At 38.4% G+C, this 24,574-nt stretch overlaps 1 protein-coding gene across 1 annotated transcript; it reads right to left on the bottom strand.

The window, feature by feature from the left end:
* Positions 1-403: 403 nt before the first annotated feature.
* Positions 404-24,228, bottom strand: LOC306840417 (serine palmitoyltransferase 2-like). Its single transcript, XM_079369693.1, has 13 exons — positions 23,808-24,228; positions 21,393-21,587; positions 20,343-20,497; positions 18,138-18,286; positions 15,183-15,307; positions 12,962-13,055; positions 11,786-11,891; positions 10,661-10,880; positions 10,004-10,130; positions 7,373-7,508; positions 5,588-5,717; positions 3,524-4,094; positions 404-3,449 (listed from the first exon to the last, which is right to left on the bottom strand). Exons 1-12 carry the CDS (start codon positions 23,958-23,960, stop codon positions 3,972-3,974), a joined length of 1,713 nt encoding a protein of 570 aa, XP_079225819.1. The 5' UTR covers positions 23,961-24,228; the 3' UTR covers positions 404-3,449; positions 3,524-3,971.
* Between the last annotated feature and the right edge of the window lie 346 nt (positions 24,229-24,574).

The raw sequence follows: 24,574 nt of genomic DNA, 5'->3' as shown, positions 1-24,574 counted from the left end.
AGGTTTTATGGAAGGACTACAAGGTAAATGTATTGCTGAACATAAATCCAATCTATATTTGGAAATTTCACATGACAGTTTCTTTTACTGGCTTTCTCTTTTCGAGTGGCATGTTAGTCTTTGTTCAGTTTGTTGACAAAGATTCTCTTCTATAAATGTTTCACTTAGAATGTGATATCAGATTCAGTCCTCCATGCCCTGTCATCAATTTAAGTTGACTTCATGTTAATCATTAATAAGTTTAAATTTTTATTATTTCAGAGAATTCAAGACTGTTTTAACTACATATTCAAGGTTCAAAGGTTCTTTAATCACATTCTTTAAGGCCAACAAACTCATTCAGACATTTTGTTTTTACTGATAATTGAATTTTAATTGTGAGATAAAAAAAAGCAAGCATGAAGAGGTGATATGATGAGGTTTAATTAGATCAACACTTGATCAGTATAAACAGTCAAGATCATAAACAAGATTAAGCTATGTCAAAATGTGCGATCGGGTTTTTTTTTAAGACCCAAACTTGAACTCAATGTTCTTAACATTGTGAGATAAGCCTGTTAGTGTCTCGGCCATCCGCCTGTATGTGATGAACAAGTAGGCAACGGAAAAAAAGAAGAACCTGCCGCAGAGAAATCCTCATTACAGGAGGCATTTTGCCTGGAATTAAAAAAAAAAAGAAACATTAAAAAAAAAAGATATGAACCCACCACTAAACAAATCTATGAACTGGCAAGATATGATATAGCTCCATGTGTTAAAGCCATTACATTTGGATAGATATTTTGTACTACATTTGTAGAAGGCAAACGTGTGTTTGATTCTTACAGTACACACTGCAAAATTACATTTGTGGGCTGTTGTGACTTTGGTGGGTATTAAATGGGTGCTCTTTCATTTTTTACAAAGAGATGACAAGGGGAAAAATTGATTGCTCTGTACACTGTCAGAACAGTCTGTTCTTTTTTTTTTTTTTTTTTTTTAAAAGCATTAATAATTCTAACAATGAGAAGAGACAAATTTATATAATAAATACAATCATTAACACACCATAAGAGATCTTGGGGTTACAAACAGTATGCTTAGATCACCAGCATCCACTGAGAACATATACAAATCTATGTATACTGAGAACATATACAAATATGTTCTCAGTGGGGGTCAGTGGCCTACTTGTTGGTTTGCACCCCATGTGTGGGCCTATGGTCCTCCGGCGGGCAGCCTTGATTCAGACCTGTGGCTCCTTTCAAGAATGTCTTTCCTCATTCTTTCTCCAATTCTGGCTCTATCCACTGTGCTGTCTATAAGTAAAGGCCCAACAACTCTTCAAATAAACCTTTAAAAAATGCTCTTGGTATCAATTGATGACTTTTCTGAATGCAAACTTAAAAATACACGTTTATGAGTGACATAATAATAACCCAAAGCTTTTAGCTCAAGAACAGTCATTTAGTTATTTCCAATACTTAGGGCTTGAGAACCTATTTAACAGTCATTACAGTAAATGACACAAATCACTCCCATTTATCATTACAGAAAAACATTGAAATGAAAGAATACAATAGAACTGACTTCTAGCCAAGACACAAATATGACCGTTCTCTGGATTGGAGGTTTATCATGACAACATTCCCAGAGGTTAACATCTTACATAACAGTGAACATTAAGCATTTCTAGATGTAGCTTCAATGGCTTTTGACTGAACATACATCAACATGAGGAACAAGTTACACAATGGCAGTGTGCATATACGTAGACAATGCATGAGGGATTTTTGTTTCTTCTTTTGCTTTAACAGCTGTCTTGGTTTAAGAATGTAGCACATAATGTACAGATAAACCCAAAGCACAAATTACAGGCATGTACTGTACATGGAAGAGAGGCAAAAGTGCAGTTAAACTCAAAAGTACCCAAAATCAATGCAAGCCAGCACACAGTCCACTCCCCCGACACACTGATTAAGTTGATGAATTTTCAGTCACAGCCGAGAGATAGCACCTTGTTTTACAAGGCATTAAAGCAACTATAAGACAAGGCAATGAGGCTTAGATCATCACTTCTTAGTTTAGTGTTAATTGGATGTTCTTCTACCTGGCCCAGAGATACATAAGTGTGTAGTTTCAAATGATACACTTGGGAAGCTGACCCATCAAGACTGTACTGTGTCTAGTCCTTTGAAAGTGATGAAATAGACCTAAAAGGACAGATTTTATATGGTGCTTCTCTAGTCTTCTGGCTACTCAAAGAGCTTTTACACCACGTCACACCTACCCATCAACATCCATTCACACACTGATGGCAGAGGTTAGTATGTAGTAAGACCATCAGAAGTAACTAATTCCATTCAAAAGCCGCCGATGAAGCGAAGGCATTTTGGGGTAAAGTATTTCGCCCAAAGACACATCTGACATGTGGCTTCAGGCACTAGGAATCAAACCTTTAACTTTCTGGTTGAGATAAAAGGACTCTACCAACTGACCCGCAGCCGCCACATTGGACTTCAAAAATATTTGTTTTGTCAAACTGTGGATTTATGAACTGAATCATGATAAAATTTCAGTTTACCAATACAACCCAAGTATGTGTGATTTAAAACAAATACCACTGAACCATGCCAGTGATTAAGGCAACAAGTAAATGGCCAAACCAATACAAATGTTACAGATAGGTTTGAATTATGAATTATTAGAATTTATAGTATAATAAAAATAAATGTTTATTTTGTTCTCCAACAGCAGGTTCTTCTATCATGCTGAAATACACGTTCGTTTTTTATAAATCACCAGATTGAAATTTTTAACATTGATCATTATGTAAGGCTTATGACATGACCATTATAGTACTTCTAATATTTTTTGCACTTTGGCACTGTTGTCATAAGCTACAGCTGGTAATAATGTAGACACATGTTGCTCAAGCTGTTGAATATACATTGCTGTTTTTATGATTTCTTATATATTAATAATTATCACATTAGCAAGCATTAGGAATGTAACAATACTCAACTGACCAGAATTAATTTACTTTACTTTTTGTTGGCTATAAATGTTGTTCATTATTCTATTAGTTCAATATAAAGCAGAAGAGAGCAGGTAATGAGCTTAGCAGCCATGAGAGTTGTGTTGAGCTTCTAATCTTTAAAGAAGAAAATCAATTGATAAATATCACCAAAATGACACTTCAGTGAGGTGAAAAGGTTTCCTTTTTAAAGACTTCAAACCAAACAAAGTGCTACATGCCATTCACCACATTTAAAGTAAAAAAAAAACTGTGGTCTGCATGGAGGGGACAAACCTTAAGGGTGTACATTAAAACTTGTGTTGAAAGGAGTAATGGCATGACAAGAAGGTAGTGGAATAAAAACTGTCTTCACCAGGGCTTAATCGACGAGGCCATCTCCCACAAATGGCAAATTCAAAAATCCAAAAGATGAAAAGAATAGATATATCCACTGAACTTTGTGTGCTACAGACTAACAGGGATAAGGTCTGAATTTAAACGTTTACTTCAAAAACAGTTGTACACTTTGATTTTAAAGTCATTTTACTAGACCTTGTTAAAAGAAATAAAATAAAAATGTAAAAGTTCTATTTAAAAAAAGAAAAGAAAAAAAATTGCAGCTTGCAATACCAGAGACACTGAAATTCAACATTCGTCCACCTCATATACATTACCACAAGTGTAACAGGGACAATTCTACAGGCACTGTAGAAATACACAACTTAACATTTTGTTGTCAGACTGAAGCAGATGTGTTGTTTTTCCAGCATGGTCGCCACAAGTTTTCGCACTTTAAGGTGAAGTAAAGTCGAACAAGGTGATAGTTTGAAGTGCTTATGTTTGTTTGTTGGAGGGTTAAATAATGGCAAGCTGGCGACAAAGGGCACCTGTGCACATTTTTGGTCCTCGGGGAAGACCTTGTGATCCATCTTGACATGTCCTGTGTTTTCTAGGGGTTGTTCTGGCTGTTTCATCAGTCGTCAATGTCCTCATACACATCATCGTTATCAAAGGGCCGCACCGCAGACGGCTGTATTCTGTGACGGGAGTATTTGAGCTGAAGAAGGTCTCCGACCTCACTGATGACACTCAGCGCCTGTGGAGACATTCATACCATTTATAAAAAAAAAAAAAAGCTGTCAGCAATGAAGGCCAATATGTAACTCAAGGAAATTTTAAAGTTGCACCAAGCACACCTGTCTTGTAAGATTAAATCTCAAACTTGAGCTGAGACAGAAAAACGTCCCTAGCTTTAATGCTCAAGATGGAACCAGTCTTTTCAATATTTCATTCCTATTACTTGGGTGGGAGGGGAAGTCACCAGTTAGGGCATTTTGTCTGGGCCCACAGGGCAATGAGTTTATGCAAGCCGAAGCTTGTGCAGAAGCTTGTGTACATACTTGTATTAACTGTCGTAAAAGAAGAGATCTTAAAGGTGCATGAATGTGTAATTAAACATTGTTTTCTGAAACCTAGAGAGGGCCAAGAGATTGCACCACTTACAGTAACGTGTACAAAAACAAGGGCTTAGATGATTAAATACAGATGTAATTCCAATCCAAGGGGAGCGGCAGTAGCCCAGTCTCATGTCCACAGGATCCGGTTTGTGCATGTGTGTGTATTTCAGCCTGTGTGTGTGCGTGTAGCAAGTTAAATTTCTCCTTGCGGAATAATAATTAAAACAAAATCATGTTCTTCTTTAACTGTAGCCCTGCATTGTACTTGAATTTCATCATCTGACCATCTCATTCACAGAATGGCCCAAATAAAAATGTCTTAATTCAAGAAGTCAGTGTAGATTAGCGTGATCTAACGTTTTCTTCAGGCTTCAGGGGTTAGAATATCAATATGGTCAGCGAAATGAAAGGTCCTTAGAAGGACATGAATTGTGTGTGTACACGTGTGGGTGTGTGTGGAATTGGATGGCAAAACTGAAAAGAGCTCAACAGCAGATAAAAGAAACACAAAAATCGACATGACACATCAAAGTACATGAAAACGATACAGAGAGGAAGGCGAACAAAGAGCGCATGTAATATCATGACAGGTAAAAGCACTACAGCACTACAATACTCCCACTCCCTGTCTTCTCTTTATTTGATTTGAGTTTTTGAAGAGTACAAGTAGAACAGGAGTGCATAACAGACCCCCCGATACAGCAGCACTTTCTAGAGCGTTGCAGCCAAATGGGCCATAAGACAACCCACTTAGATGAAGGATCACCACCTTTATGAAATCATTTTTTAAGACACACGTTTGTTTATAAGATAACGAGCAGGGAGGCCTGCAGTGAACTCTTGATGAGGTGAGGGGCGGCTGCCAAGAACATTCGAAACAGAATGTTCTGAACTGAAACAGAGCCACACCATGAAGAGGACTGTGGAGGGTGAATTCTATGTACTTGTAATAACACGTGAACATTAACCCCGAAGAGGGATCCAGTCTAAACTTTTTACAGGGAGTTGCTTAAAAGTTCCTATTCCTTATATTCTGCTCAGACCAGGGCAAATGATAAAAAATTCCATCCTTCTATGGGAAATAAGAGAGACTTGATATCCTGAGGAATTCGTTCAGAAGGACTTTACTTACCCTGACAAGCATGTCTTTTGTGTGTGCGGCTGAGATGCAGAAGCGTGCACGAGATTCGATGATGGGTGTAGCAGGGAATCCAACAACCACCACCCCAATATTCCTCTTTAACATCTCCCTACCAAATGCTCTGCGGGGAGGGACAGACATGAGGAGACACAGAAACTGCATCAGGGTAACAACTGTGGCATTATTAATGTAATGGCCCCCATTACGGGCGTCTTTTGAAGGTGGAGAAGGCAGCTATGGTAAAAAAAGAGAAGAGTTGGTTTTATAAGCATTCAACTCATTTCAGGTCAAGGAAGACGCTCCATGTTCAATATTAATCATATAACAGAGAAGCACATAGCTTAAAATTAACCCAAAAATTACATGATTGACCAAACTAGATCTAGAGCGGTGAATCAATTGTATTTACGAAGTTTAATTAATGTTTCTGGATGATTAAAACATTAGGATTGATTTTCGCTTAAAATTGGCTTCACTCAGTACAGAGCCAACACTCCCTATAACTCCAATCATTCACAGTGATGAAAAAGTTTTCTCCAAACACCAAAAGGTCAACATTGGAACGTGTGATAATAATATGAAGAACTTCTTGGCCTCCAAAATGAAAAGGTTTTCTTAACTGTGTAGACATTTTTTTTACACTGAAATGCACTAGCGCCATTGGTCCAGAAGCAGATTTCAGCTTCGAGTGTGGGCTCGTGCATGCATAGAGAGAAAAAACGAACCGTTGATCTGACTTAGGTTGAAGTTTTTACAGGCTTACAGATGGTACAGATGACAGATTTTCTTTGTTCCTTTTTCACAGAACAGACGATCTTAATTACTATTGTGATGGACACAGCCACACATTATAAGGTTGTAGGCCACACAACATTGCACCCACATGGTAGTTGCAAACATTTCAAATAAAGGACACAGGTTATTTCTTTTAGCTGAGCATGTTTATTAAAGCCTTTGATTTAAGTACACACATTCAACTTATTTAGTCATTGTTTGTTTATAAAGTAAAGTGGTCGTAATTCATTTCTCTCTTCCTTTTGAGTTACCTGGCTGGTGTGCTCTCCTTCCTGGTTGAACAAAGGATGAGGCTGAGGGTGGAGCTTGACTTTATGGAGGAGGACCATACCAAGTGCTGAAATATCAGGAGGGGGGATCAGGGTCCCTTGGGGTTAACTTTAAGTTATTTCGTTTGCCGTCCTCCCCTGTGTGTTGGTTTTGGTTCTGGTCAGCAGCTTTAAATATCCCCCTCAGTTCTCATTTTCTCAGGTCTGTTAGTTGTTTAGTTAGCACAAGCTTTCAGTAGAGTTATGTTATTTTGACCTCTTTTAACAAGTCATTTACTTATACACCCTGACGGTGTTTGTTTGGCCTTTGTTAAGTAATATTTTTGAATAAAGAAACTTGTTTTTTGAACTTTTAACCTGTGTTCGCTTATCTTGACTGCTTGGTCCATGACAACTATCAAGATATTAAGATAATTTAAACCAAAATCTTAAAAAGTGTATCTGGAGGAAATTACCTACCCTGCCTTTAAGTAGCCAACATTTGCCCTCGAGCAGACTTTTAATATGTCTTTGCAGGTTCTGCAGTCTGCATTGGTTTTCTTTTAGGTTAGTGTCAGTTAATCCCAAACATCAGCTGGATGTTACAATAAACCTTAACTTTTTTTAAAAGAAAGATATTTTTGAACATGTCGGAGATAAAATTTGGGATCATAAGAAATATCAATCTAATTTCCTTGACGGTAAACAATGGGCAGATTTGGTTAAAGCTCACCCTATCTTGGCAGGCATGTAGAGCATCATGGGTACTACAGGCGAGTCCTCATTTCCATAGATTATGAAGCCCATCTCTCGAAGCCTCGTACGGAAGTAGACTGTGTTCTCTGCCAGCTGTTGCACACGCTCAATGCCTTAGGATGACAAGACAAGACTCTGAAACTTCATATTGGATAGCAGTTCACTTTTTTTCATATATACTGTATATATTTAAAAAAAAAAGATAATTCAGACCATTATGTAGCCCATCTTCATTTCGTTAAATTAAACAAATGTGCTCAAAAGATGGGGACTTAGGGCTGCCAGATAGCCAAGCGGTTTTGAGGTGTGCCTCATGTACAGAGGCCATAGTCCTCGTCGCAGTGGCCGTGGGCTCGAATCCAACCTCAGCCATTTGCCATCCCCCGATCCCCTCCCCCCCCGAAACGTTCTGTATCAGTTGTTGTCCTATCAATATCATTCCAGCTATTCAATCAATAAAAGGTAAGGTTGACCAAAAATATCTTTGAATTTAAAAAAAAAAAAAAAATCTTTACACATTTTTACACACTCTGAACCTTTGCATCATAAAAGAAAAAGAAAAAAATCCCGGCAATTTATCGAGCTGGGCTCCTGAAGCTCTCAAGAGCTGTAAAAATGTTGACATTACTTTTTGTGCCTTTATTGGAGAGAATAGAGTCAGAGAGAGAGAGAGAGAGAGAGAGTCAGAGAGAGAGAGAGAGAGAGAGAGAGAAGAAAGGAGCCATGGGTTGGATTCGAACCTGGGCCGCCTGCTTGGAGGACTACAGCCTCACACACAAAAGGTCTATAGCTTGTTTTTATGATAATATAATATTTGTTACAGTCTACAATAAAAATGCTTAGGAATAAAAAACAAAACTACTAATTATGTTTATGTCTTTTTAAAAGTAGATGCACAATACACGGCTCAATCAATCGAATGTAAGGATAGAACTTATTACCTTTCATTCATGAAAAAAGATAAATAAAGGCTCATGTCTATCACAAACGTTAGGTACTGGGTCCACTAGGGACAGAAGTTGGCAATAATTTACTAGATTTTTCTCCCAGGCTGTGTTGTTTTCGGGGTCATGGTTCAAAGCTGTTTCATGGGGTCACAGATCGATGAACCTTTCAGGTTAGGTTTTGCAAAATGTTTATGGCAAAAACAACAAAAAGGGAATACAACAAAAAGTCTGAAGTGGATTCTGTTTAGGGGAATCAATGATCTTAGATATAACCTTGGGACATGGAGTCTTATTTAAAAAAAAAAAAACTTGATTGTGTACTGACACCTAGTGGGAAAAGAGACAAATTACAGCAGCTGATGTAAAATTCTCCAACGCCATTGAACCAGAATCTGAGAAAGCGAGTCACACACTTTCTCTCTTATTCATCCCTAGTTTTTGCTTTGTTATCAAACTATCTGTGTTGAGGTTATCACTCAGAGACTTTGTTTGAGTCAGTTGCTTCATTATTTAAAGACTCAAATATTTGACCTCGTCATTAGCTGCTTCTCTGTCTTTAACATGTTCTAATCAACAAAGTCAACGGTGTTGTTTGAGCTGCTGACGAGGGAGACTTCAGCTGCTGACTATTTTTTTTCTTTTTTGCTTTCTTTCTGAGTACACCAAAGGCCTCCTTCAGCTGGTTAGGGTGTGGGAACTTTTTTTTTTTTTTAATTTTTTTTTTTTAAACACACAAACCAAAATCCTATTAATATCTCTATGCTCTTTACTGTTAGTAAATGGTAAATGGACTTGATTTTGTGTAGCGCTTTTCCTAGTCTTCTTTAACACTCATACACCGCATGTCTAATAACTAATCCCATTCATACACATGCATATGCCGCTTAAGCAGAAGGAGCAATTCAGGGTTAAGTGTCCAAAGACACATTGTGCATGTTGCTGCATTAGATGGGGATCGAACTCTCAACCTTCCGGTTGAGAGACAGCCGACTCCACCCACAGAGCCACAGTGCCGCGTTTGTGTAGAGTAGACAATGATGGAAGACTCAAAACGCCTGATTTGTTGGTCTATCAGTAACATAAGGACAAGCTTGTTGAACATGAATTATGATATTACGATGCTCTGCTTACATCGACCTCATGAAGCCATACTAAGCAAAGCAAATAAAATCACACTTCATGTTCAACGACTTCCTAACTTACCATCATGAAGCAGTTATAGACAAACTCAGGTAATATAACTCAGGTAATTAGAAAGGTAACTAGTTAAAGGTGAATGTTGTGGCCTTAATTATTTTTTTATTTACATTTGAATAGTTTCTTTATAAAGACACAATTAAAATAAATAATTTTTTTTAAAAACCAAGCTGGCGACACAAGTCTTTGAACTTTTTTTAAAGCATTATCCTTCTCGTTAAACATTAGAAGGATCCAACTTTGAAATCTTTTTTTAATCTGCATTGTTCACAATAGCATTTTATAGCAGAACTCTATGACGTTCAGTAATCTAAAGCATGTTTCATGTAAAACCACTGGCAGCAGGGAACTACCCCATGTTCATTGAAAGTGCACAAAACCCCCCCCAAAAAACAGGAGCTTATTGATTAAAAACTAGTTCATCAAGGCACTCAGGATGCATTTGATATTTGTGTTCAACTCACCTATTGTTGTGCCATCCTCTCCCATAATGCACTTCATAGAAGTGATGATTTGCTCCACCACAGGAGGAGACATGGATGCGGCGTAGACCGCACTGTGGGAATGGGAGCGCAGGTACTCAATAAGCTCCTAAACCCCAGCAGACACGCAGGAAGATGTTAAGTAAATACATGAGCATGATGCTCAAAACAAACTGCAGTCTCGACAATCATGAAGTATTTGGGACTCAAGGAATACAGGATTGGCATGTCTTACTTAAACACAAGATTTCTTTGAGGCTGGCCTTTAGTTTTAATAAGCCGCTTTCATAATGGCATATCCTGAAACTGGGCTGATATGTCAGGAATGCAGCACACATGAACTGCAAGGCTGTAAGCCCACATTGTTGAACTGTCAGCTGAGCGTTTCTTTAAACTTAAACTACTTTAAGCTGTTTAAATTAACATTCCAATAAAAACTTCTTTATATGATTGATGTTAAGTATTATTTAATAAAACCAGTAAGAAGACTAGGGTACTAAAATGTGACAGGGGTTTGTGGTAAACTGTTTCTACCACTCCAGTTGTGTCACTCATGAGGACTGTTTCATCCATCGAGAACCCCTTGGGAACAAAACAAAAAAATCAGATAAAAAAAGATGTCTTATTGAGCATCCTTACCCTTTTCCCTGCGATGTATCCCCCTGCAGCACCGAAGCTCTTGGTAAACGTGCCCATCATGACATCCACATCACAGGGATCGAGACCAAAGTAATCCACAACACCTCTCCCTCTCGGCCCCAGCGCCCCTATGCTGTGGGCCTCGTCTAGGTAAAGGTAGGCCCGGTAGCGCTTCTTCAGGGCTATCACTTCCGGCAGGCGCACAATGCTGCCCTCCATGCTGCAGTGTAGTAAATGGAAAGTGGAGAATACCAAAAAAAAAAAAAAACATTTGTCTGGCTTAGATGTATTATGTCCTTATACAAAGCTGTTATCAATGATAATATAACAATGTCAGAGGAAAGAACAGAAAAGCTCAACAGTGTAAAGCTCGATTGCACCTCCAAGAGGCAGTTTATATAATGTGGCTTCTGCAGCAGCCAGTCTGATTCAATCAAGTAACCTATCAAACTTGTTCATAGTGTATACTTCTACTAAGAGCTAACCAAGCACTGAATCAGCTTTGTCAACCAGCAACCCAGCCCCAAGAATGTTGATACTGCTGAACCTAATGTTTGTTAGACATCTGGTGACATATTTGCTTAACCCTTAATAAAGCTAATACAGAGTACTAGCTTAAAAAATGAACTTTAAATTAAGTGTTATATTACAAACAGCTACATTGTGGCTTTGACTTGTTTTCAGCATAGAAAACATAGGTTGTTGCCCTGTACATATGGAAAACCCACTCAATCATGTAGCTATGTGTCAAAATGATGCAACAGCAAGCGCTCTGATTGGACCACTGGGTAGCATTGTTTTTCCTGTATTTACAACATTCATCGTATCGTCGTCATTTTCAAAATTCAATATGATCAAACTGCTGCATATCTATGAGCTCCCGCATCAGTTACAGCACACATGGTCTCCTGTTCTCAAACAAGCTGAGAATATGGTGGAACCGATATACTGGCAATATAGCAAGCATAGAAAATCAGACTGCCAACAAGCAATCCAATTTCTATGCTAAGCAGACGCACTAAAACACATGTAGTGCTCACAACCGCATGGCTATGGCACACAACACAGACGTACAAACCAGATATTAATTACCCTCTACCTTATAAAGAAACTAAAGAAAGCTACCTGAAAATGCCCTCTACCACTATCAGGACCTTCTTCCATGGTCTGTGAGTCCTGGGCTGTCCGTGAACTATGGCTTCTCTCAGCAGTTTCTCAAGGCTCTGCATGTCTGACAGGGAAATCAAGACATGTATTAGCATTATACAACCTGTGGTGGCAGAAAAACATCTTTACTTTGTTGTGTGCCAGGAATTCCTTGAGACTCTCACCCTCACAGTTTCAGTACAGCCTGAAACAAAGTGTGGACAAGATCACAAAATGGAAAATACCAAGCTTTTATCAAAACCAATTAATTGAACATAGTTAGATGAAGGTCATGTTCTAAGCACATTTACCATCATAAAACTGTGAGAATATTTTGATAAAAGAAATAAGAACGTCAAAGTTTTTGCTTTTTTCCACCCTCACCCCAAAATAAAAACCTGCTTTGCTTGAATATTTGTTGGGCTTTTGGCACAATGTAAAAACAAGTGATTCTAAGCAGGCTGGTTAAGATAGCTGTTAGCTTAGAGCTTAATGTGAAAAGGTTTGTTGCCAACATTTAGCTGCTAATTACACAAACTTTAGTAATGGGCATAAAAATAGAACATTTCAACAAATTTAACATTATAACTATTTTATAAAAGCTTTCCTAGCAGGACAATCAACATTATCTAAATATAACGCAAACAAATCCAAAAGGATTATCTTTAAATGATACCCAGACAAGGCTAGTTAGCATAAGGGCTATAAAACAATGACAGCTGATTACATACAAAACAAATTACAGTAGATAGAGATCTTCAGAATATAGATTTATGGTCTCATGCTTTATGCAAGTACTTTTTTAAGTACTTGCTCGATATACTTTTTTTTTTTTAAATTAGTAGTTTGCTTGCCATGTTTCTCTGCATTTGACATGCGCCACCAAGTTTTTTTTATTGCGTTTCATAAACATCAAAATGCTTTTCAAGATACTTTAAACACAACTTTAACGGCAGTGCTTATTCCACGGTCATGGGTTTGTTTGTAATGTCTGTGGTTTCCGATATGATCTATCAGATTCAATTCCTGCACACTGCAACTTAACTGGAGGGGGACTTACAAAATGTAAATTAACACAAGGATGAGGATGGAATGGAGGATTAAATCTCCCTATCAATGAAGGTAGGAGACATGCCTCTTTGCTTTCAGACTTACTGTTGTGTTTAAAGACTCTGATGGTGGACCCAGAGAGTCTGGCTCCCAGGACTAGTGAGGCATGGTTCAGCTCATCACTCAGAATGAGACATCCCTGCAGACCACCAGACAGACTTTAGTACAGAAACATGATACAACATATTCATTTCGTAAAAAAAGCAGATACATGCAGTGCTGCAAGGGGTGTTAAAAAATGATGTGTCCCTCTGGTGTTCTTCAGTGTGGAGATCCAAATTAGAGGGGTATGCAGAAATGTTACACATTGTAAGTGTAAACCTAATGATTTGTGCTGAGATAATCACAAAAGAGATTATTAAATACATTATTAAATGCTGATTTATTAATTGCATTGTTTGCTGTTAACTGGAAGCTATCAGGGTACTAGTCAAACGTTGAAAAAGTTACCTTTTTTTCCAACCAAAATGTTAAAAAGGCTACATGTAAGACACTACAACTAAGAGCACTTACTTAAGTAGTCTAGCAGTGTATTACCTTGATCTTTATTTTTAAGTATTTTCATGTTCTGCAACTTTAAAGTTATTCCTCAACATATTTGACTTTTGGCACAAGTCTGCAGTCTCATTTTCTTCTAAATCTGGCGATTTGGAGTTAGAATGTTTCAGATAATATGAAGGATAGGTTTTTTCTTTATGGTTAAAGAAAGTGATGAAATTCCCCAGTTTCATATTTCAAAAATAATGAAAACAACTACATTAATGAACATTCGGATGGATTAAATACCAGTCCTTTTGCCATATGTTCTTTTGGATAATAATATTACATATAACAAATTAACATACATTCAGTAGTGTAAAAAATACAGTTACAACTTGGATAACAAAAATGATCCAACCCAGGATATGATTCATTAAAAAAATTAAAAAATAAATTAAGTGTTCTAGTTAAATTAAGTGACTAGTTCGAGATATGCTGATCGCATGGTACAGAGACAGGTCAAACATATGATAAACTTCAATTTCTGTCAAAGCTCTTGGAACAAGTTTTTCCCTGGTTATATAAAAAGATTGAAACAAATCACTGAATCCTCAATCTGAACTACAAAAGCAAACAACACCATCAGTGACAAGACGGATTATATTTATTAAGTAACTTGGAAAGACCTTGGACAGCTGCCATTGGGTCTTAGTCAGACAGGACGATTAATAGTATGCTGATGAAGCTGCGGCTGTTTACATTTTTTTTATGGAGAAGATTCAGAGAGTGATACATGTTACTGTTAAAGGAAGTTTATTTTCGAGGTAACACTACTCATGCATGTACAAGATCAGACCAGCTAAGGGATAAGATATATGGCTTTGTCCATAGGGCTCACCAAGATACACACAACATGGAAGTTCCTCTCATTTTCTGGAAATCGACCATGCATGTAAACAACTAATCTTAGCCTTAAATATCAACAGCAGTAAAAATGACATACGTAAAGTACCGGTAGTCAAATACAGTGAAGATAAAACATCTTATACAAAAGAGCCTTTTTTTTTTTTGCAGAAATAGAGCTTGAACATTTGATTACACAGGTCAATGTGGTTTAATTGGGTAGAACATATTTTGTAAATTAGGCAAACTATAATTCCATACCACTCCTCTTACTTATACAAGAGTACTGTCAGGGCGCTACTTCCTAAAGGGTCTGAATACTTCATACACCACTGGTTGAAAGAATTTAAAACATGTCTCTTGTTTTTTATTGAAGGCGCCCTTTACTTTGCACAAACCAACTATATGATGAATGATCTACCTACAAAGCAGCATTGGTAACAAGTGCCAAGCAGACTGTTCTGTTATTTTTCCATTTTGACATGCAGTTGAGCCATGAACTGGGTATGAAAACGAGAAGTGTTTCCTCCTGATATGAGGCCAGGCGGCGGACTTGTTTTTCTGTGTTTTCATTGCTACTGGTGACCTGCGATAGTGCAATGTTATGAAGGAGCTTGTTTAGACTAATTGTGCATACTGTGCAAACAGAAGTGTCTGGAAAACTTCATCCATTGAAAATACAGAAAAACTTAACATTATAATGTTAGTAAGTGACAGTGTGACACAAGACAAAGAAAAGAGGACAGACCGTGCTGTGACAAGATAATGTTAATTTGATACGAAAAAAACAAAAAGCAGGCGGAGAGAGAGTGGAGATAAGAATGCAGAGATGATAATAAAGCTGAACTCTGTCAAAAACACATTTCTTTTTCTGTCGTTGTACCTTGCCTGCCAGTGCCGGTATGTTCATGGAGTTGGTTGCAAAGCCCATCCCAAACGCCATAGCTGACTCCACACCAAGGAATTTAGCCACCAATTTTTCCATCTCCTCATGTCTGTCCAGATTACCTAAAGCACACGAGACAGCGTAAGATATATAGTAATCTGCACCTCAGTGATCTGTACTGGCACAGATCACGCTAATGGGAAATGGACTTTGTACAGTTCTTTTCTCGTCTTCTGATTACTCAACGTGCATTTATACCACAGGATGTGCCTACATATTCACTCACTGATGGCAGAGGTTGCTATGTAAAGTGATCATCAGTATTAACAAGGGCTGTAAAGATTATTTGTAAAATAATGGTAAATTGATTCAAAGGTTTCAAGGTTCACATCAGTACTCTAAAAAAGGAATCGCAATGATATGGTGAGTGTCAGCTGCTGTAGAGTAGAGCAAAATTTTGAAATTGAGGATGCACCACCGTCTTTTAAATCGGAGGTGTGGAAGCATTTTGGCTTCCCCAAGACAGAACATTAAAAATGGTGAGAAGACAACAGACGAGACAAAAATTGTGTGCAAATATTGCAAGAAGACGGGGAACTCTACAAATAGCAGAACAAACATGATGCAGCATTTAATCGACACTTGTTGTGAGAAAAAAAAAAAAAACATGCAAAGGCCAAACCACACTGACAAGCGGGTTTGCAGCCCCTAAAGGAATCTTTTTCAGTTAAATTTAACTAGAGTCTCATTTTCTAAAATAAATATATTGTATATATAACGTATTGTGTTTCGTGAATTGCTCCATCCCTAGTATTAACCGCTGATAATGCAGCAGGAGCAACTTGGGGTTAAATGTCTTGCCCAAGGACATACAGTATCAGCGATGTGGCTGCAGAAGCTGGGGATTGAACCCCCAACCTTTTGATTGAGAGACGACTAAACACCATCTGAACCACGGCCGCCCCTGAGGTTAATGGAATGGTTTAATATTTTCGGAAATGCATATATTGCCTTCTTGGCTAGTAAATGACATCATCCTACAACCATCATAATACTTAGTTATTAGAGTTTTGTTCCTTTAATCCATACAACAACAACAACAAAAATCACAGGTTCTGATCGAGATGAGATACTTGCTAAGCTAGTATGGTGCGTTCAATGTTAAGCCTTAGGGGTACTAGTTAGAAAGAGCCAGGCTAGCTAACTGCCTCTGCAGTCAATCTCTGTTATAACAACTCCAGACAGCTAGTTGTAGCTTTAAGTTTAGTTTAAAGACATGACAGTGGTGTCAGTCAATTGGAAGGTTGGGGCCAGGATCTAAACCAGAACCTTTAATAACATCTTTTAAAGCTTAATCAAACCAGACAAATTAATCATTTTAAAGCAACTAAATGAAAAAAAAAAAAAATCCCATGAACAAGACACTGAAAGAATCAATCAGCCCACCGGTGTGGCTTTTACAACACACTGTATGTAAACAGGGATGCATTTGATCTACAACTGACACCTTTAAAAAGGAGCACACACTACTCTTCCTCTGTGGAAAAGAGACATTATTGGCTCTACTCTAAGAGTAATCTGCCAAACATACAATGTAGCTTCCCTTCCTGCAAGGTCATCTGGATCATATCAGGCTCCGCCGGAAACAATGACTTACGCCACAGATTGCTTAATGTAATACAGACCCTTGGATGCACCCCTTTCAGATCGTCTCCATTGTCCTTGAATCAATTACAAGTAAAGTAAAGATTTTTCAGTGCTCTGGTTTTTGAGACATCTCTGGATCATTCAGATGTTTTCATTACTTTAGTCTGCATTCTGTTTTTATCTGACATTCTGAGCTACTGTTCCTTGAATTAAAGGTTAAAGAAACAATTTGACCTTCAGACAAATGTGCTTATTTGATTTCTTCTTCTCCAAGAGTTAAGTAAGAAGATTGATAACACTCATGGTCAAGAGACATGAGCTTGTTTAGTGCTTTTTACACCCCATGTCACACCCACTCCCAGACCTTCCGACTGAGAGACAACCAATGCTTAATATGTATCTAAAGTCAGAGTGAGGCTCTAAGCAACCATTTCTTCAGCTTTCTTTAATAAAGTCAGACTTAGATTTTATAGTCCCAAATGGGTCATTCTTCTTCACAGCACTGTACAGGTATGACAATAATAATCTATACATTGCACGGACGTATAAAACTGAATATCGTATCTGGTGCACTATATTATATTATACTTTATAACCGTCAGTCTGCTGTTAACATAACTCGCTGCCTCTGATCACACGTCATTTTAAATCTTCACTGGTCACTGTAACCTGCCATTCAGTGCACAATATTTCCTCATTGTCTTGTTGAGTTCACCCCATTATGTATAGTCTTCTGTATATATCCTCTTGTACTATTTTTGAAATTGTATTTATGTTACTATTTTATTCGGTTTTTGACTTTTTTGATTTCTCTATTGCTGCTGCTGCAACGCCCAAATTTCCCCATTGGGTATCAATAAAGTAATGTCTTACCTTATAATGAACAACAGTATACGTGACATGTGATACCCGCGTGCTTGTGCTGGTGCATGAACTATACCATACCCAAGCACACCTCTCTGAAGTGTGCCAAAGCCAAGGAAGTGTACTGGCCTGAGGACGGAATGGAGCGATCACACAGGTCAAACGAACAGGACTTTAGGGTTGAAGCGTGGTACTTGGTATTGGACACGGTACGGATTGTCAGTGTGACCGCACCCTGAGATGCTGATTTAGTGGGTGTGTGATGTCAGTTTCTTTTTTGGTTGTAATGTGTGTGATGGCTTGACTGTTTAATGGCTGGAGGTTGGGTGTGTTGAGACTAATTATTTTGGCAGCAGTAATGGTAATATGTGTCACCACATGTAGAAGAAAAGATAGGAGGTGTGTATGTGTCTTCTGTCTGTCTGTTTTTTTTTTTTTTACCTATCTCCTGTCTGGTACTTGCAACTCCCACACCGTACATCCTGGTGACCTCGGCTGCAGAGTCAGCACACGGGCCTGTGTTCTCAGCAAAGCCAAGATAATTATATGAGCCCAAGTTAATCACATCATGCACTACCCGACCTGTGTACCTGTGTGTGAGAGAGAGAAGGAGGTGATCAGACAAATGGGAACAAACACTGGGAGGAAGCCTGCATTCTTACAAGCCTATTGATACAGTTAAGAGTTACAACCACTTTTAAAAAAAATGAATTCAGCAGAAAATTCGTCTTTTTTAAAAAGCTTTTCAGTATGATGTAGAATCTGCCAAATTGTGTGATGCATTCCTTTATTGGCACTCCACATACTCTGATCTGGCTCTCAGCTCACAGTGTGTAATGTCTGACCTTACACAAACAACTGCCTCTCTGCCAAACACCTCCACTGCAGCAGTCCTCCAAAAACCAGTGAGGTGTCAAGATATCAAATGCTGTGTTGGAGTGATATTAACGCAACATTGGCAGTTTATTACAATAATAAACTAGAAGTGAAAAAAGCCCCCAGCAAAATAAAAAGTTCCCTGATTGTGATCTCATCATCTGACAAACGGTATAAATTAAACAAATATTTCAGACATATTTGTATCTGTGATCTCTCTGCCACATATCTACATGTTAGGATTAGATAAAGTGAGTCTAACTGCTTAGACTTTGATTGATAAATTGTTACTTACTTTCACTTGTTTTCTTACTTAACATGATCACTTAAAGGTGCACTATGGAGTTTTGGTAGAGACATGTGAAAGTTGTAGGAGTGTACATATTTTGTTGTAAATGTTAAGTACTATACCCAAACTGTCCTCAGAGAAAAGTCTGGTCCCTGTAACACTGTTTGAAGATAAAATTCTAAGCGACAAGCAACAATTACACCACAACTATCCTGGTAGCTTTTAAACTCTTAACAGTGTTCCAGAGACATATTTTTTTCATTTGAATGAAGTTTGTGTATTTAGTTTAGAAAATACAGCATAGAATTCCACCACCAAAATCTACCTTGAACTAAAAGCTGTGACATCGTATTACTATCGTCAAGACTTTACTTTGCATAGGAATTTTGCACAAATGTAGATTTGTTATGTCTTAAGATAAAATGATCAAGCTTTATTTAGCACTTGTGATTAGAGTTTAAGGATTAAACTTCTTAAATGGAATAATATGTATGCTTTGAATATTATTTAAATAACGTGTTCAAGTGTCGGACTGTGGGCTGACATAACCTTCAGATATGTGGCTGTGTTCACAAACATCGTGAGCACACTCAAGAGAGATCCTTACTGATCTTAGAGGTAAGTTAGGCGGAATTCGGAAACATTTGCAGAGCAATTCAGATGTTGTTGAGCCCTTTGCTAGTTATGACACATTCTTTAAACGGCTGTAAATGATATATCCAAAAGAAGTAGAAGAAGACTTTTTCTAACATCCTCTCTTTGTGACAAAACAGAAATGGTTTTAAGTGCAATGGCCTTGTCATATAATCTCGTGAAACATTGTGTCATTAACAACGCTATTATATGTCAATTATCTATTGAATAAGTTGTAAGCCTACAATTTGTATTTGATTACAATTTGTAATCACGTGCCCACAACATCTTCAATGCTGATTTATTTACTCATCATGCTGGAAACTGTGGTACTTTATCTAATGGATAATAATGAAGGAAAATGGTTAAGCTTTCATCAGTTTCTGTGACTGTTGGAAAACCTAAAGTCTATAAAAAGTGGCGTTTGTTGGCATTTAAATCCACCATAAACCAGGTAACATCAACAACCAGAACACCAACTGGCAAGAGCCATGTTTACTTTTAGCTCAATAAGTCAGTGAGAAAAGCTATTTAATGAACATCAAATTGTAACGCGTCAACTTTGGCTAACTAGCAGGTCCAAAGCCCTGCTCTGTATTGTCGACAAGTAATATTATTCAGGTTTTATTTCGCTGAAAAAGAACATTTTCTTGATATTTCCACAGAAGGAGAGATGTTGTTTGTACAGTTGGTGCCAACCCTAGACTGGGGCATTAACCATAGAACCCACACCCCGTTGCTATTGTCTAATGGGGCGCATTCTTCTCTGAACCTGTCTGATTCTGACCATGAGACTAACTTGAAGATTTTTGCATTCACTGTTTGAATTAAAGATTCGTCTCTCTCACTCAAATGTCCAGTTGTAGTCCTGGGTGGCTCTTTCCATAATGTCCATTTTGGCCCCTGGGACACTGCATATTGGCCTGTTCCAGTTGTCTCTTATTCTCATGTAGAGGTTTCTGGTGTAAAAGTTCTCAAAGTCTTGGTAGAGGGGCACAAAGTCCTACACATGGAAGAAGAAAGAAGGGATCATGAGTTGTAAAGAGGGATATAATACTTGAGTAGCAGGAAGTGTAGGCACTCTTGTATAGTAGTTATGCTACTTCAAAGACCTACATGCCATTCATACTTTCTAAAGCTTAGCGAGAAATAAAACGTTAAAAATTTAAAGACAGGTGGGCGCCAGTAGCGCACGAGTCAGCATGCTTAGGGGCTACACGTGGGCGGCCTGGGTTCGATTCCGACCTGTGGCCCATTTCCCACATGTCTATCACCTCTCTCTCCCCGATTTCCAGCGCTATCCACTTTCTCTCCCTCTATCCAAATAAAGGCATAAAAGCCTGAAAATAAATCTTTAAAAAATTTTAAAGACAGGATTCAGGGAGTTCATTTAAATGTGGTAGGAAATACCTGAGTGATATCCATGGGCTGATTTAATGACTTCCCCATGCCTCTCCTACTAGCTTCCTTTTCTTTAACAATGCCAAATACTTAAAAACAATGGATTTCACTATAAAATGTTACATAACGCGTTAAAAACAATGTCAACGGTCAAGGTCATTTCCATTTTGTGCAGAAAACTCCACCAGTAGCTTTGCTATTTAGGGAGAAAAAAAAACAGTCCTACAGCAGACGTTAAATCCTAAAAAAGTAAAGGCATTGAAAGAAAAATACTTTGCTATCAACTGCGTTATCAGTTTTACAATTGTGGTCGATTATAGAAGCATATTTTATTACGGCTGAACTGCTATGGTAAACTGCTGACATGATTTGTGAAATAAAATTATTTAATTTCTGAGTTTAAGTGACACTACAAGGATCGAATACACAGTATTTCTCCTCTTGAAAGACAATGATGACGTGGAATAGCCTCATATGATCTCTTTAGCTCTTCTCACCTTTTGCTCCTCCTTCTCCCTGGCAATGTGGCACCGCTCGAGCTTCCAGTGGCGGAGAAAGTCACGTAAGTAGCCAAAGATGGTCAGGATACCGTAGCCCATGTAGGTGAGCACGGCCACCAGCATGGGCGTCTCCTCGAACGACTCAATAAAGGGCCGTGTGTAGAGGCTTTCATGATGCAATGGTGCATGGACCTGGTTGACATGAAAAATAGAAAAATGTATTGTATTGAAAATTTAGGACAAAATCAGTCTACTACAACTTACACATTGTTATTATATTGTGAAAAATCCACTTTTACAGTATTTTTTAACATATACAGCATCTAGGTAACCTAAGTGGTCCATTTCAAATTCACTCTCCTTTATTTTTTTCATTTTTTATTTTTATTTTTTTTGGGGGGGGGGATTTAAACGAAACCTTTCAGAAACTCTTGGCATAATTGTGATCAGACTTCCTGCGACTTCCTCTCCTTTGACCTAACGAAAAAGCACCGTTTTTTGCCCTTTGTTATTGTTGGCTTTCTGCAACTCCTTAACAACTACTTAAAATGTTTTTTTTTTATGTGCAGCAGTAAGGAGACAGGAAAGGAAACTGACATAGTCTTAAGCTCTTGTCAAGCTGTACACCTACTATACCAGAAAGAAAAACAGAGTGTGAGACAGACCAGGGAGGCAAGATTTGACTGCCAAATAAGGGGTTCGATGGTTGTGTTGATGTAAATCTGCACACTTGGATATCAGATAACCAAAACTATACACTTTGCCTTTGTATTTTCTCCTCTACAGAAACATTTGTTGTACTAGTCTTTTTTCTCCATGTTGAAAAGTGCATGTTCAGTCACTCACTACTCACAGAAGTCATGCAATTCACCCTGCCACTATACTCATCTCTGTGCTCATGGCTGTTAGGCACTACATGTGACCGGTCATGCCTCTCTCTCAAATACCTTACAGAGCGGCAACGCTGACATCCGCATGAACTGTAATCAGCTGAGGTTCAGTCACCAGGCAGGCGCTGAGCTTTTCAGCCATCCGTACCTAGTTTATTGAAACATCGCGGAAGAAGGAACTATTTCTATGACACAAGAATGTCTTGTGATGAGGACAGAATGTCAGCTGTGTTACTTTCCTGGTGTAGGATATCAGACTAAGATTTGTTTTACCATTGGTTAACCAAAAATTTAATAAAATATATGCACATTCTGTTTGACATTATTAAAGTTATTCATTTGTGCATTTATTTGCTTTGAAATACTCATAAATCTATATAAAATATGTTTCAACACATTGTTTTTCATTCCAGTCAACAGAGTGAAATCAGACTCCAATTAACTTAAATATTCACAAAATATTCTTAGGTCTAAATTCTCTAGTGTGTACAACAGCATCTATTCATCACACAGTCACATCGGACCAGTTAATTGGGACAGTTACAGATTCATTCAAGGGTGGAAATTTCATTAGCCTCCTGGGGGAAAATGCTGTTTTTAAAGCAGTCTCAATGGGCAGCTTTACCTGAACAGGTGCACTGGTTCAATTCGTCCTCATCACTTGCTCATCTTTAAGGACAAATCCAATATTCAATGTGGGTCACTACCCTTTTAAGAAAGAGTTGCTTATTGTTGCCAATAAACACCGATATGAGTAAAAAAATAAAATAAACAAGCAGTCTACATAAATGGATCTTGTAGTATCTTAAAATGGATAAGGAGAAGAATTGCTTGTCCTCCCTCTGATGTTTACAGATAACTAATCGGATAAGGATGCAACCTACAAACGTGTTGCTGGCACCAAGGCAAAGAAATGTGAACTGTCCCAAGTTGTTCGACTGGAACTGTTGGTCGAGGAAGCGAGGTGTACAATTCAGAGATCGATATCTGCTATTCAACCCCAATGCACAAATGGTAGCTACAGCTAGCCTTTTTATGTGAACACAAATCATGAACAGTTTATTGTAGCCTACACAATACAGAATCCACTTTGGGAGTTGTCTCACCTGCTTTACCTCTCTCCAACTAAGGGGATGGTGGAGCGCACTTCAGAAAGTTGATACAGAGACGCTGCTTTGTGCAAAACTGCTTTTATGCCGAATTAAAGAGATTATTTTAATAATTCAGTCAGGCTCTTCGTCAGGGAATAACTTTAAAATGGTAAAAAGTCCTTACAACGTTTTCATGTAGTTCTGCGTCTATTCTGAGCAATCGAGTCTATCAGAGCGAAATGACATCAAGCTGTCACATTACCAGTGTACCATGACAGAGTCAACATGAGGCGAGACCTGTTCACCACAATAACGCAGGAGTTTATCAAATAAGAACAACGAACAGGATCGTCCGGGTGTTTTCGGGTCCACACTGGATGCTTCCAACACGTCGCCCTCTCTCCTCCCGTCCCATCCCGGGCCTCACTCACCTCATCCTCCTCGGGCTGACAGTGGTGTTTGGGTTGCCTCTCATGGCAGCAGTGGAGGTTCTTCAACAACCCGTTCCGCTCCGGTTTCAATCCGTTCTTCACGCGCTGACATGCATCCCCGTTTGTTCGTTTGGTTGCGGGGATTTCGGTCATCGCTGGCCAAAGATTGTGGAGCCCCGACGGTAACTTGCATGTAGGAACACGGTGCCTGCCTGCGGTGCAAGGCGGTGACAGTATCCACGCTGGGAACGGCTGCAACCACACTGCAAACTCCCTCTCAATCACACACACATGCACTCACAAACAACACACACATACACACGCACGCACGCACGCGTTACTCACACTCAGTGAAACCTGAAAATCCAGACGCAAAATACCGGAAATCAACGCCCATCAATAATATCGAAGCCTGCAAGAGGAGGCGGGGCCACGTGTTTCACATGTACATAAGGGCGTGGCTTACATGAAATGAACTCTGTGTAGTCTGGACTGGACTGAGTGGAGGCAATTATTTCGAGTGAGAGTCGGGGGGATTTAAAATGCACCACAACCAAGAAAACTTTAGCTTGAACAGTTTCTTTAAAAAATGATCTGCTTATGTAAGAATAAACACACAGAAAAAGACGAGACAAAAAATGAAAGTATTTTAGAGTTCTGAATGATAATAGACCTAAATGCAACTCAAATAACAAAGCAGGCAAAATAAACGTATATAAAGCCTAATATGTCTTATCTCAGTCTAACATAAACAGCTAAGAGCTTTA

This window comes from Symphodus melops, assembly GCF_947650265.1.
Source record: "Symphodus melops genome assembly, chromosome: 19".
Classification (NCBI taxonomy): domain Eukaryota; kingdom Metazoa; phylum Chordata; class Actinopteri; order Labriformes; family Labridae; genus Symphodus; species Symphodus melops.
Note: the sequence above shows the minus strand (reverse complement) of the source record. Positions and strands in the feature narration are given on the sequence as shown.

What these genes read in the sequence shown, in the direction of transcription:
- LOC306840417 (XM_079369693.1), bottom strand. Translation starts at nt 23,960, where the DNA reads ATGACCGAAATCCCCGCAACCAAACGAACAAACGGGGATGCATGTCAG. An exon ending in TACCGGCACTGGCAGGCAAG is followed by an intron (nt 13,056 to 15,182) that starts GTACAACGACAG and finishes GGTGGTCTGCAG; the next exon opens with GGATGTCTCATTCTGAGTGA. An exon ending in CAAAAGACATGCTTGTCAGG is followed by an intron (nt 4,095 to 5,587) that starts GTAAGTAAAGTC and finishes ATGTCTCCACAG; the next exon opens with GCGCTGAGTGTCATCAGTGA.